Below are 14,769 nucleotides of genomic sequence, written 5' to 3' on the forward strand. Positions count from 1 at the left end.
TTAGGGTGCTAGAGACGATATTGAGGGACCAGACAAAGGAGAGCAAAAAGGAAAAGCTTCTCCCTTCGAGGAGGAAAACAAACGGGATCTTATATCTGCAGATGTTGACGATGTCTCGAAGTTAAATGGCAGAGTCATGCCCAATGGGATTGATACTGACTGCAAAGATTTCAAGTGAGTGCATTTTGAATTAAATAAAAACATACCTGTTAATGTAGTAAAATTCATCCTGTGTCCACACTCTAATCTCCAACAAGAATCTCTGAGGAAGTTCCTCCCTTGCCCTTTTTACAATTCCCATTGCTTTTAGTCTTTGCAAATAAAATTCCCAATTATCTGCCTTTGGAGGCATACTAACCAAGTAAGGTTTTCTACAGCGTTCTAACGCCGTGTTGTCCCAATGCAAATTACAGGTTGCCCTTAGAGCTCCGTCAAGCCTACTTATTCTACATCATGTAACTGTAACTTCTGTTAAAAAATTGTAAATTAACCTGATCTTTTCTGGATACATTGCTCTTTATCTTTTATTTAACTTTAAGCTTTGGACTGGGCACTGGGTGATAGACTAAGAGTGTAAGCCTTTACAAGATACCATCTTTGTTTATTGTGTTTTAGTTTCTTGGGGGTGGGGGAGGGTCTGGATTTGTTAATATTTGTTTTTGTATTCAAGGACATGATTGCTTGAATTTTAAACACTTTTTTTCTTAATAGACCATAGAGTTTGCAAAATACTTGATCCAAATGTTATTTTTGTGTGCGTTGTATGTCTATAAATTGTGCTTAGCTCTTGTTTGACATGTTTTCGTTTTTTCTTCTATGTGCAAAGTCGCACTCCTGGAAGCCGTCAAGCTTCTCCCACAGAGATCACTGAGAGAATTGGCCAAAATTCTGTTGCTGATGGCCTAGGACAACTTCAAAACCCTATGAGCAACAAGCCACTAACAGATGAATTTGCCAGTCCTGAAAGCCAAAATATTGATGGCATTGAACATGTTGGCCTTGATTCATTGCAGTTTGATTATCCGGGCAATCAGCTTCAAATGGATTCAACAGGAGGTGGCGTTGGACTGTTTGACTACAATACTCAGCAGCAGGTACTGTTTTTGCTTTCAAAAGTGGATTGTTTTATTGTGAATTAATCATAGTGATATAAAGAAATCGCCTTACCTGTCACGATGTGCCTTTTTTAAAAGAATTTTTTTATATATAAATTTGTATTGAAGACTTGGCAAATTACATCATAATCTAGTTCAGTCAAGGCAAAGCCAGAGCCAACTTTGCTGATGAAGAAGATTCTTCTCTTCATGCTTTCCCTTCGCTGTCTGCCAGGTGCAAAGCACAACAATTGACATGGATGTTAAAAACCTGACAAAAAATAAGTGACAGCTCCCTTTTAGTATTCTAGCTCTAAAAAAGTTATTATTTTTTTATTTTTTTTTGCATTTTATACGGACCACGTTATTAACAGGTGCTCTCCCACATATCGGTAACTAAATCTCTTCAATCCGGTCTTTACCAGAAGTCTAATCTGTCTCCTAAAGTGGCAGGGTAATTTTCAAACTACAGTAAATAGAAGCACGTTGGGAACATCCATGTGAGCAAGGTTCCTCTTCTGGCTGACTAGTAAACAAACCTTGATTTACTCACTGATGAAACTGATCAGCTGCTCTTGATATAATATGTGACAGATTGGTCAGCATTTTTAAACCATTGTGGTTTGATAGATTTCGTGATTGCATTCTGGTAGTGAAGGACTGTGTTTGGGGAGGTGAGCTTATGGTGCAGAATTCTACAAAACATTTTATTTTTTTTATGCAAAAACTATAAAGATTTGAGGATGCAAAAAATACAACACATTAATGAGGCCAAAACCTATCAAATGCATTAAAGTTGCATTAGTTCCTGGAATGTCCCGTTAAGGCTGAAATCTGTTGTACCTGATGTTTTTCCCCAGTAAATTCCACTGTTAATGATTGATTTCAGCTTGTATAGTGAAGAGTTATTTTTATTCGGTTAATGTTGAGTAACTTTATTTCTGATGTTCTGCAGATGTTCCAGCAGAGGTCCAATGCTCTAACTGTGCAGCAGCTAACAGCAGCCCAGCAGCAGCAACAGCAGCAACAATATGCACTCGCAGCGGCGCAGCAGTCTCATCTTGGTAAGAATTTAGCAAATGCCCTGTTCTTGGTAAAACACTTACATTTCTATTTTATGGGATCCATAAAAATAACGGTGTATGAAATTGAAAAGTTACATTTTGGAGCAAATCTGCGGGGCAGATAGGATGGATTTGCACTTGACTATGTAATAGTGTAGTTTCCGTGTTATGAGTGCGTCTAAAGAGGGGTGGGTTATGGATGCCAGGGAGAACACTGCTACAAACCATTTGATTATAAAGTTTGATGGTGCCCTTAGATTTATAACACCATAAGGTTGCCCTTTAAAAAAGTATTTAATTGTAATAATGGATTGTGTAGGCAAATACAACATGTTATATAAATGTTATTTTAATATTTTAAATACAGCTTAAAGGGACACTCCAGGCACCAAAACAACTTTTTTGGCACTCTTACATCATGAGGGTTAAACAGTTCTCAAACTGTTTAACCACAAAGCCACATGCTCTAAACTGGCTTGAAAAAGGTTTTTGTTTGCAAGCCAGTTTAGTCTATGGGGAGTCACTGATTGGCTGAGAGCGGCCAGTTGACGCTCTTAGCCAAACAGCAGCCTCCCTACCTGAAACACTCTAAACTTCATGAATCTGAAAATTTATTTTTTGTAATAACCGCGCCAGAGGTGGAGTGGAGATTGGTGCTGGAGACAACTTTGGGGTTAAACCGTTCAAGAACGGTTTAATCCTTTGAGGTCAGAGTGCCTCCTGGGTCCTCCTGGCACCATAACAACTTAATTTAGATGAAATTGTTTTGGTGCTTGGAGTGTCCTTTTTAAATAGATTTTCTTTGTAATCTCGCAAGTACCACTTACAAAGGCAGCAAATATTTTTCTAGGACCACGCTAAATATACCATCTGTTAATGAGACATCCATTGTCCTTTTGTTGTTGTTGGATTTTTTTTGTTTTTTTTTAATTTAGCTTTTCTCGTAACATCAGTGAAATGGATTTTTACTCTGTGAAATGTGACCATCAGAATTCTGTTTTGTGGCTGATTTGAATATATATTTTTTAGATGCCAGGTGTTGGTATGTTTGACAGTTTCGCTTGGGTTTGATGAGTCAGGATTAAAAATGCTTAATCCAAAACTAGAGTGATAAAAGCAACACCTACATTAGCCTGCACATAAGAGTGGTAGCAAGCTAAATATTTGAAATGGTTTATTTTCTTTACAGCAGGTATGTTTTCAGCAGGCCTTGCTCCAGCTGCCTTTATGCCAAATCCTTACATCATCAGCACCGCTCATCCGGGAACTGATCCTTATACAGCCGCGGGTCTGGCTGCTGCAGCAACATTAGCAGGTTTGTGGTATACTGAAAAATTCCATCTGTGTTCTAAAGGGAATCTGTCAACCACACAATATCTATTCACTTTATGCAAGCTAAACTCTGTGCTGGCATAATGTATGTGAAGTATCTGGAGTAAAAGACTTCCTCCACAAACTTCTCACAATTCCTAGTCTGTTTACATACGGATTATTTAAAGATTACTTTTTATACTCTTTAAAGTATAGACATAACTTTAATTCCTTTGTGTTTCAATATACCTAGTGCAAGTAGTTTTGTTATTGGAACACTATAAGGTCAGGAACACAAACATGTTAAAACCACCATTGAGCCCCCCCTGGCATCCATTGCCTCCCTAAATATAGTAAAATGTTACTTGTATTCAAGTCTGCAGCTGCTGCCTCTCCCCCTGGTCTGTTTTCTTGGCTGACATCATCAAAAGTGATTATGTGAGCCAATCACAATGCTTTCCCATTGGATTGGCTGAGACTGTAAAGGAGGCATATCAGAAGCAGAGCCAGCACAAGTCAAACACCGCCCTGGACAATCAGCATCTCCTCATAAAGATTAATTGAATCAATGCATCATTATGAGGAAAGTTCAATGTCTGCATGCAGAGGGTGGAGACACTGAATGTCCGTGCTGTTCACTATGCAGCACTTCCCCAGGAAGCACTTCTAGTAGCCATATAAGGAGTGCCCAGTACTGGGCTGTAATGTAAACACTGCATTTTCTCTGAGGAAAAAAAAGTGTTTTCTGCAAAAAGCCTAAAGGGTATGATTCTTCTCACCAAAATAAATGCTGTAGCTGTTTTGGTGACTATAGTGTCCCTTTAATACCACTGCTGAATAAATCTCACAAAGCTCACCAGAAATTACTGCATTGCTCAAAGAATGGTACAGACAATCCCTTCTTTATATTAAACAGAGCATAGACAATCCATTTATATAGATTTTAGTTTGGTTTGGTTTAGTTTAGTTTAGTATATTTTCCTTAATTATTATTTTTTTTGTTATTTTTAGGTCCAACAGTCGTTCCTCCACAATATTATGGCGTTCCTTGGGGAGTGTACCCAGCAGGTTTATTTCAGCAGCAAGCAGCAGCAGTTGCTGCGTCAGCCACAAACGGAAATAACCAGCAAGCAACATCACAGGCTACGCAGGGACAGCAGCAGGTATTCAAGATGATAGGTTTGCAATAACCGTAAATCCTCTTCTCCTGTACGTTTGGCCATTACCCATAATGGGGCCTGCCAGTCTGAGGCTTGCAGAGGGTAACACACACTTCCATTCCAGCTGCAAGTTTTCCAGCTCCACAAGAAACTAAAAAGTTTAGGTGCCATAAATGCCCTCTATATAATCTTATCAAGTTCTATCGTGGAACTTGTAATATAAATACACTGAGTTCATTAACAAAGAGACAATGGGAATGTTTTACAAGGTGCGGTAGTTATTTTTATTAGCAGTAACAGAATTGTAGAGTTTTTTTTCAGCTTTCCATTTCGTAAGTGCTGCTGGTTGGGATTCTCATCCTGAAAAGGAAGATGGCACAAACTGGAAATGCTATAAAAGTTGTGTAGAATTTCTGTTTATGTCGGTGGTTTGTTTCATTTCAGACTGAAGGTTATGGTGGCAGACTGCAAAGCACAGCAATCTATTCAGCAATGTTCTATCCACAGGTTATGCGTGCTGCCGCTAATCAGCGCCCGCTCACACCAAATCAGGGCCAACAAGGACAGCAGGCAGAGTCCCTTGCTGCAGCTGCAAACTCTGCTATGGCTTTCGGGCAGGGCCTTGCCACTACCAACATGTCAGGTAGGCGGATTGTGCTACAAAGATTGGTTGGGTGTTATCTGTTCCAGGATATAGACAAACAATATAGTTACATACTGGTCACTGGTTATAATCCTACCTATACTTGTTGGGATTGGTTCACTTTTACATTCTCTACCCTTGAACAAGTTTTTTTTTGTTGTTTGGTTTTTTAAATGAGAAACTTAAATGAAACAAGCTGAAATGTTTATAGTGCTTAAAGTAAATATTTTACTGTAGCAGAAGGAAAGTATGTTTATTATAACTTTAAAGATCTATATCAGAACCAAAGTGTGTCTGTCTGAGTTTCAATTCAGTTAAGACATGTTTGTCCAATGGACACGTCTGTGTTTTCTTTGATGTGTGTGGATGACTGTTTTTATAATTGCCTAGGCTATCAAGTACTCACACCCACGGCCTACTACGATCAGACTGGTGCATTGGTGATGGGTCCTGGAGCAAGAGCTGGACTTGCCGCCCAAGTGCGATTAGTGGCATCTGCACCTGTTCTCATCAGTCCTGCAGCAGCACAAGCAGGTTTGTCTCTGAAGGGAATAATGTGTTTCCTGTAATAATTATATTCTGTATATTGCCAAGTGCTCTTTGTAATTCTACTCTGCTGGAAAAGAGAAATAGTCATGTCAAATACTGGGCAATATAAAATACAGTCAAACCCAATAATCTTAATCTTTTATAAATAAAAAGAAAATGTTGGCAAGATGTCATCATTCACAGCACAGAATTCAGGCAGGGTTAAATTGCTCCATAGTAGTGCATATAGAACCGTTATATTATATTAGATATGTCTTAAAATAGTGAGCTTTGTAGATCGGCAGTCACCCAGTAGCTTGAATATAGTGCAATAAACCATATTGAATATAGACAAAATCCAGCCAATATCCACAAATTGTGTATAGTAGGACATTAAACTCAGTACATTATTTTAGAATTATTTTTTATTTTTATTGCAGTTTTTATATATTTGTTGGCTAATCCGTCTTATGCCCGTTTTTCTGCATCAGTTCTGCACAGAAAAAATGGGAATTGGGGACACATCCAGAACATCCATTTCCAAGCAGTGTTGCTGCCATAAAGACCAAAACATTTACAAAATACAGTTAAAGGAACAAGCGCACACACAAACAAAACTACAGCTTTACATTTAAAAGGCTACTTAAAATCACCTACTTTAGCAAATAAATATGGGGCTTCAGTTCCACCATATAACCATATTGTGTTAAACCCACCACTGCCTCACAGTACCCCAATATCAGTGGGTCCTATACTAATTTGTACATGGGAGGTTGACATGCTCACCGGTAATATTTAATATAAACTACTTCAAGCGACTCTTCAATTTTAAGTAGCCTTGTTAAATGGTTTTTTGTGTGCGCTGTTCCTTTAACTGTGTTCTGTATCAGTTCTAAACATATTTATTTGCAGCATGTCAGATAATGTGTTCTAACCACAAAAGACAAATAAACTAATACAGTTATCAAATACTTTTATAATCGAAATCGTCCTGTTCTTTACATAATAAAATTATTTCTCAAAGTTTTGATATAAGTTACTTTGGTCTCATTTTAAAATTAAAGTTGTAAAAAAAAAAAGAGAGAGAGACTGTTAATATCATCTACTTCTTGCTTTTCCTCAAACGTAAAGTACACTGTGCATTACCATAGATATAACTTACAAACCTGGACATATGTTCACAAAAATTCCAGCAGGTTTGGTGTAATTGGCAACAAGTTTTGTGTATACGCTTTCTTGTCTTTTTCCATTTAAATGTTTTTTTGTTTTTACTCTGTGACATTGTGGCTCAATACCTTTTGTTTTACAGCTGCTGCAGCATCGGCCTCTGGTGCTAACAACCTTACAGGAGCCACAAACAATATCTTCCGACCTATGAGCCAGCAGCAGCAGCAGCAACAGCAACAGCAGCAGAATGCCAATCTCCACTCCAACTCTTTCTATGGAAACAATGCCCTGACTAACAACAGTCAGAGCAGCTCCCTGTTCTCGCATGGGCAGGGGCAGCCTGGAAATGGGTCTCATGGATTTGGCAGCAACAACTCCTTGGGTTCAGCCATTGGATCTGCTTTTGGGGGATTTAATTCATCAGGTATACTACCAAACCAGTAAGCTGAACTAGACAAATCTAACTTGGAGTTAAGAATTTACTGTTTCATTTCCAAAGAGTGTGATTTCCTGCAAATACCCATACTTATTCCCTCTTCTTTCATTGCTTTTTCTTTCTGAGCACATTTGTCCTCAAAGTAGTATGTATCCTCTCAGTCCCATATGGTTTGCCATTGGCGAGTTCTGTTTGATATTGGCAAGGCAGCTTTCCCCCCTATCATCTGGCTAAATTTGAAACCGCATATTAAAATTTCTCATGCTACTTCCAGCGTCTGGTTTTTGAGGTAGCCATTTTATTTGCAAATAAGTCTAAGTACCATAGCAAATATAGTGAGCTGTGGTGGATATGGTGCCAGGAGTCCCCTTAGTGCTGTCCCACTGTTGGCTATTTTTGAATGGTTAGGCACTTACCTGTTTTCCCTACAGGGTCCCCTGGCAACATAACCACTACAGAGCTCTATATTGGCTATGGTGCTTAAAGGGGCACTCCACTGCCCAAATTGGCAAATGAGTACAAATCACTATGTAGTACATATACCACAAATGTCTACATATGCATGCATTTTTTTATGCATGTCCATTGGGGGCATATCATAAGAACTTGCAAAAGCTGCCATTTTTCCCTGAATGAGAATAACAGTCTCTTCTTTGGGAAATAGCCTATTAGTGGTTTCTCTTCTTTCCTCGAATGGCATTTATTTATTTAAAGGGCACTTGTCAAGCCCCAAACAACTCAAGCACATTAGATTGAGCAAAATATTTTATCTATACATTATGCTTGCAGTTTTAAAAATAGGTTTTTCTCCCACCTGTTAAAAAAATGCCTCCGTATGCCAAGGGAGAACAGAAAAGACCTCTCACAGAAGGTCCCTCTGCTCTCCCCATTTAGCAACCGCAGCACATGCTCTTCGTTGCCATGGAAACTCCCTAGCGAGTTATGGAATGGAGTGGCATGACATCCCTCTGTTAAGAGGGTGGCAACGATGAGGAGGTTTGCCCTGCTTGGGGATGCATTTCAAGCAGGGCAAATCAAAGAAGAGGCCAGGAGGAGCGGAGGACGGCCAGGATGTAGATGTTAGAAGAAGAGTAACATCCACCAGGCCATGCTGCAACGGAGGAAAGGTGAGTAGAGATGCACTGAGTCAATCCATCTCTATGAAGCGATGCTGATTGGCCAGCTCTGCGTTTTGTCGTGCGTGCGTATTACCCTCCCTATACTTTCCTATGGCAAAGCATTGTATTTGCTGAGATCATCAATTCTGACTATCTCAGCCAAGGAGGCGGATCTGGGGCAGCAATGAAGGTAGTTTTTTTTTTTGTTTGTTTTGTGTTTACACCTGTTATAAGTGGGGTAAGGAGGGGCCGGTACCTAAATAGCATTTTTAACACTAAAGGGGTCAGGAATACTAACATGAGTGTTCCTTTAAGAGGTTCACTTTAACACACATATATTGAGAGAGAAGAATTGTTGGCTGCTGCTTCTTATGGCAACAGAGATGGCCCAAATTTGTATTAGCTTTTTGGGGGCAATTATCAGTTTAGACGTCTGCCAGATCAGCCATTATTTTATTAGATAACTACCTTTGCATGCAACAGTTAGACATACTGTTCTTTTCTGCTTAATTTAAAGGATTACTATAGTGTCAGGAAAACAAACTAGTTTTCCTGACACTATATAACCCTTAGGGCACCCCCTCCTGCCAGGCTGAAAACCCCTTCAGCTACTTACTTTAATCCAGCACCTGGCTTCCTCGGCACTGGTAACCTCTCCTCCCCCTCCGACGCCAGCTCCCGAGTGGAGTGGAATGCGCATGCGCGGTAAACGCGCATTAAAAACGCCAATAGAAAAGCATTTCTCAATGCTTTCCTATGGACGTCCTGCATGCTGAATGCAATTTTCACATTCAGCGTCGCAGAAGCACCTCTAGCGGCTGTCAGGAAGACAGCCATTAGAGGCTGGATTAACCCTGCTATGTAAACATAGCAGGTTCTCTGAAACTGCTATGTTTACATCTGAAGGGTTAAAACCTGGGGGACCTGGCACCCAGACCACTTAATTGAGCTGAAGTGATCTGGGTGACTCTAGTGGTCCTTTAATTTCAGTTTCTTTGTTTTTGTTTTTTGTTTTTGACATAGAGATTTATTTATACCAAAGTTAACCAAGGCGAAAGAAAGCCTATATGTTACTTGACAGTTAGACGTTTTAAAGAATATGTAGTTGTTGTTGGGGGGAGTATTTTTCCTCCCATTACCTTGTGATTAAATTCTGTGCCAGGCATATGCCTTGGTATGTTAGACTCGAACAGTCACGGCTTGTTTTGTTTATCTTCACACATCTAATCTATGGTTCTAGCTGCATAAACATATTTATAAGCTTGTGCCATAGGTTAGATGTAGATGTGTGGAGACTATTCTAGCTAATTGTGTAGGCTTGCTAGATTGTCATATCCATCCACTGACATTAGTTCAATCTCTCCTATTTTATATACATTTTTTTTTCTACTGTAGTATTTTCATTTGCTTTAGCTAGTGCTGTTTATTTTGTTGCAGAGGCATGTTTAGTTATGTAAGTAGGTTTGAATTGAAACTCGCACTTGCAACTTTTTCTGTACAGTAAACTGAATATTCCCTAAAATAGTATTCTAAACAAGTTGCTATTTTGCCAAGTTTAACCCCTTAAGGACACATGACATGTGTGACATGTCATGATTCCCTTTTATTCCAGAAGTTTGGTCCTTAAGGGGTTAAAATATAGGTATTTGGTGTTGCAGGTCCAGTGTAAACGTTGCCACACTTGTTGCTATCTTTATCGACAACTACAAATTGTTTAAAGGATCACTATAGTGTCAGGAAAACAAAGCGGTTTTCCTGACACTATAGTGCCCTCAGGGTCCCCCTCCCGTGGCGCTCTAGGGGTTAAAACCCCTTCAGCAGCTTGCCTTTTGCCCGGCGCTGGTGACCTCTCCTCCGACGTCGGCAGAGCCGAATACGCATGCATGCCAAGTGCCACGCGCGCATTCAAAGTGTCCATAGGAAAGCATTTCTCAATGCTTTCCTATGGACACTCTGCGTGATGGAGGCATAATATGCCGCCAGCGTCGCAGATGCGCCTCTGGTGACGGTCCGGAAGACAGTCACTAGAGGCTGACTTAACTCCAAATGTTAACATTGCTGTTTCTCTGAAACTGCTATGTTTGCATCTGAAGGGTTAAAACCTGAGGGACCTGGCACCCAGACCACGTCATTGAGCTGAAGTGGTCTGGGTGACTATAGTGTCCTTTTAATGCTTCTTTCATTTCAGAAAGTTATATTTGAACATAACTTTTCATTCTAGCTTATCCTAATGAGGGCTAAGATAAATATACATACCCTGTGGTGCCAATCCCTGTTCCTATTTACTAATCTTAATATTAATGGCTCTAAATGGATCTTCTCTCCCTTATGACTTGATGCTAAATCCTGATCTGTAGCGGTTGGCTCTGATTGAGTCTGCATGGCATACAACTCCCATTTAGCCGTTTGACTCTGCCATCATTTTGCTCTCTTCATGATTGAATTTAGTTTTTTTTCTGTTTTTTTGGTTTGGCACAGAACACACAAAAAGGTTCTTAAATACAGCTTTGATGTCCAATGTGTTTGTTTTGCTTTTCTTCTATATCTGTGAGCCTGATTCTCTTAAATATGGAATTTCTTACAGTAGGTAATACAAGCAAGTCCTAAAGTTATTCTCTGTGTGTGTGTTTTAATACGCAGTTATCACAACATTAGAAATATAACTTAAAACATAAATTTGTGTTCAAAGAATGCACATGCAATGTTTAGTTCACATTTTGTAAACTACTGAATTCCATTTGTGCCTCTTTCCTTTAAAAGAAAAGTCTATCTTCACAAAGAAAAATTGCCTAATCAAGTAAAACGCAGTCCTTAAAAAAAATGATTTTGATACACATGGATGAAGGAAAGGGGTAGTCTGAACACCAGTCTCCTAAAGCCCAGTGCCATTAGTTCCCTGACTTCCTCTCACAGTAAGCAGTCTTACCGTTTCAATATGGTTTGATACTTACCTGTGTCACCCAGGTACTACCTGTTAGGCATCCTCTTTTCAAATCACTTATGCAGGCGTTCAGTATTTCATTGATGTTAAGGCTACCCTTGCTTGAAGACAATCCATTGACTGAGTGCTTCAGCCATGGCATTCCTGGGACCATAACCACTACAATGGGCTGTATTAGGGTTAGGGTGCACTTTTAATGTTAGATTTATTTATTTTTAATTTAAATTCAGAATTTGTAAATTTGATTAATAAATATATGGAATTTATTAATTTCTGGGGTTTTCATTATGGAAACTTGTATGAACACAATTTGCAACTTAATAAAGAAAAAAGTTAATTAAATTTTTGTTCCCATGGGGCAGTTGCTGTTATCATACTTTAATTTTATGTTGATGTCTGCGTAGTTTTGGAGTGTTTCTTCATTTAACACTGTGTGTTTTTAATTATGATTTTGTTTGTTTTATTTTTATTTCTTCAGTTGGCAATTCCGCAGGTAGTAGTGGCTCAAGGAGAGATTCCCTGTCTGCTAGCTTTGACTTGTACAAAAGGTCTAGCGGCAGCCTAGCATCCATAGGGCAGCCATTTTACAATAGCCTGGGATTTTCCTCCTCTCCGAGTCCAATAGGCATGCCTCTACCAAGCCAAACGCCAGGACATTCACTAACGCCACCGCCATCCCTTTCATCACATGGATCTTCATCCAGTTTGCATTTAGGTAAAGCAAACTTTTTATTTGTGTGTTTCGTGTGTGTGTTTTTGTGATTGTGGCTGTGATTTTATTTTATTTGTTGGTTTACCATTTTGCATTTGTTATAGATGTTTGTTTTCCTTTGTGGAATTGTCCATGTTTGTGCACATATTCTAATTTACAGGTGTTGGGGGTTAACATGAGAATGGAAATGTTTTGTTTTTTTTGTTTTGTTTTTTTCCTTTCTTTCTTTTTTTATTATTATTATTATTAATTTTATAAACATGGTGTTTTAGTGACCGCTGCCCCCTTTCAATGGTGGAAGGAGTGTCTTTGTCTATATCTGTGCATTGTATTAAGAGTTACTTACTTGGGGGTATTCACTTTAATGTCCTTCTGTTAAAGCCTTTTCAGTAATATTGAGTTGAGTATAATAATTGGAGCTGTAGATTTACGTTTTCAGGTTTGATTCTCAACAAGTTTCCCTCTGCCTTTTCTTCCTTATGTTGTCAATTAAATAAAATACAATTAATTTGTTTAATGAGTAAATACTGAGCCCTAAAACATGCTTGAAAAGTAGTTAAAGCTAAATGTACAGTTTCCTATGCTAAATATTATATAATAGAAATTTCAGCTAGGAATAATTGACCCTGCAGACTTTTAGTTTCTTTCACATGGTTTTCCTAGGTCATTTTAAAGCATTTGGCTGGATCTGAGTGGGTAAGCTGTCTCTTCACTCTAATTAATACATAATTAAAAGTAAACCAGTCCCAGTGGTATTCCAAGACACCCAAGCCAAACCACTTCCTTCACCAAGGATTAGTTGGTGCCCTGTGTAAATCTCCCCCCAAACCTTTTCTATAACTCTGGTACAAGATCATCTCATTTGGCCATAGGACTTTGTTACAGAACCCTGCAACTACATCATAGGGAATATTGGTGATCTGTCCAATAGTTTCTAGTATTTTTTTGTAATTTGGTCCATACGTTTGCATACTGTATACGCACAGTGGCTGTTGACAGCCTTTTGATGAACTGCTCCTCTACCGTTTACATGTATTTCTTCTAATTGTTTATGCACAGTCAGGGGTGTGGATTTTTGTTTACATAGTCTTGTACAAGGGACAAAAGTGGTAACCCAGTTTACTTGTCCTTACACAAAATAATATCAAAGATTGTGGGGGCCCTTGCCTAGAGCTGTGGACATTCACTAATTTTCACAAATTAAATCTGAATGGAATAATAAAGGCAATAATAGCTGGTCTGGAAGTATTCTTTAACTTTGCTATAGTTAGAGTTAACACTTAAGGGGTTAATCAAACCATGTCCTCGCTAACTTGCATATACACTTTGTTTGACCCGATCACTGGCCCATACACTGACCCACAAACACACTCTCTGACCCATACACAGACTCCTTACTGACACATAGACAAACTAACACACTGACCCCTTTCTACACAAGCTACAACTGACCTACACACTATATATACATCTCCATACCATTTTACATTACCAGCAGCCGGTTTGCAGATTGTCCCCTTGACTTTTCATTCCTCAATGCACAGAGTACGGGCTGCATGGATATAAAGTCATGCTACATCTTGACAGCCATTAGCTTTGTGTATCATTAGATGTACTGCGGTCCTTTTCTTTTCTAGTGAAGCAGACCGTCCTTCACTGCAACGATACTGCATGTCCCAAGTGTCGGGTGGTTTAAATAGTACATCCATACAACAGTAGAGACGTACTATAAATAATGATTTCAGAATCACCTCTTCAGCTTTTATTAGCACTTTTGTTCATGAATTATCAGACCCATTTGGGCAAGAAGAAGCCCAAGAGTCAATTGTCAATAGTATTCCTCTATCCATAAGTTTATGGATGTAAATACAATCCAACTTAAACCTCACAGTCCACAGCCTTTCCAATAAAGGCACTAAAGTCATTAAGTTTTTTTTCTCAGTACATATTCATTGGGCTGTTGTACAATCCTATATTACAAAACAACTTGTCATGTTATGAATGTAGAGTGAAAAAAAAGGGAGAGATAAAGGGAGAAAAGGCATTGTTGCCTAGGTACAACTCTAGTGGCAGTCACTGAGCGTTCCTCATAGAGATGCATTGATTCAGTACATCTATATGAGGAGATGCTGATTGGCGCAGCATTTTGCCTTGCATGCACAATAGCTTTACAATGCTTTCCGGTGGAAAAGGAGGTGGAGCAGGGGTGGGGCCAACTGCGATGAGACAGACACGCTTGGCACTGGAAATAAGGTTTAACACCTTTTTATCAGGAGCAAGAGGGGCCGGACACCGTAACAGTGTTTTTAAAAATTATAGTATTTGAATATAGAAAAAATCCAGGCACTTCAACGTATTTTTATTGGACCCAAGAACCAGCAAGCAACATTTTGACCCCTTAGGGCCTTTGTCAAGCTGCCAAGATTCTAGTACGAAGGGTTGAGTGCACTTCCACTATATACATTTAAACCTTCTAGTGTCAGGAATACAAACACTATAGTGTTCTTTTAAGAGATACTTAATTCTGATGGTGTCTGCATTCCAGAGTTTAGTTGAGTCCAAAGATTCCATTCCAACTTGCTTTTGGAGATTGTG

At 39.1% G+C, this 14,769-nt stretch overlaps 1 protein-coding gene across 1 annotated transcript in view; it reads left to right on the forward strand.

Annotated features, from left to right (window-relative positions):
- The window catches only part of PUM2 (pumilio RNA binding family member 2), a 65,020-nt gene that overhangs the window by 36,135 nt on the left and 14,116 nt on the right, over positions 1–14,769 (forward strand). The window contains exons 6-14 of the mRNA XM_063442122.1: positions 5–174; positions 827–1,094; positions 2,050–2,158; positions 3,348–3,473; positions 4,481–4,632; positions 5,137–5,272; positions 5,663–5,806; positions 7,110–7,391; positions 11,941–12,177. Of these exons, the coding sequence (XP_063298192.1) occupies positions 5–174; positions 827–1,094; positions 2,050–2,158; positions 3,348–3,473; positions 4,481–4,632; positions 5,137–5,272; positions 5,663–5,806; positions 7,110–7,391; positions 11,941–12,177 (1,624 nt within the window). The remainder of the gene's footprint in view (positions 1–4; positions 175–826; positions 1,095–2,049; positions 2,159–3,347; positions 3,474–4,480; positions 4,633–5,136; positions 5,273–5,662; positions 5,807–7,109; positions 7,392–11,940; positions 12,178–14,769) is intronic.

The sequence above is a fragment of the Pelobates fuscus genome, chromosome 2, assembly GCF_036172605.1.
Source record: "Pelobates fuscus isolate aPelFus1 chromosome 2, aPelFus1.pri, whole genome shotgun sequence".
NCBI classification, from domain to species: domain Eukaryota; kingdom Metazoa; phylum Chordata; class Amphibia; order Anura; family Pelobatidae; genus Pelobates; species Pelobates fuscus.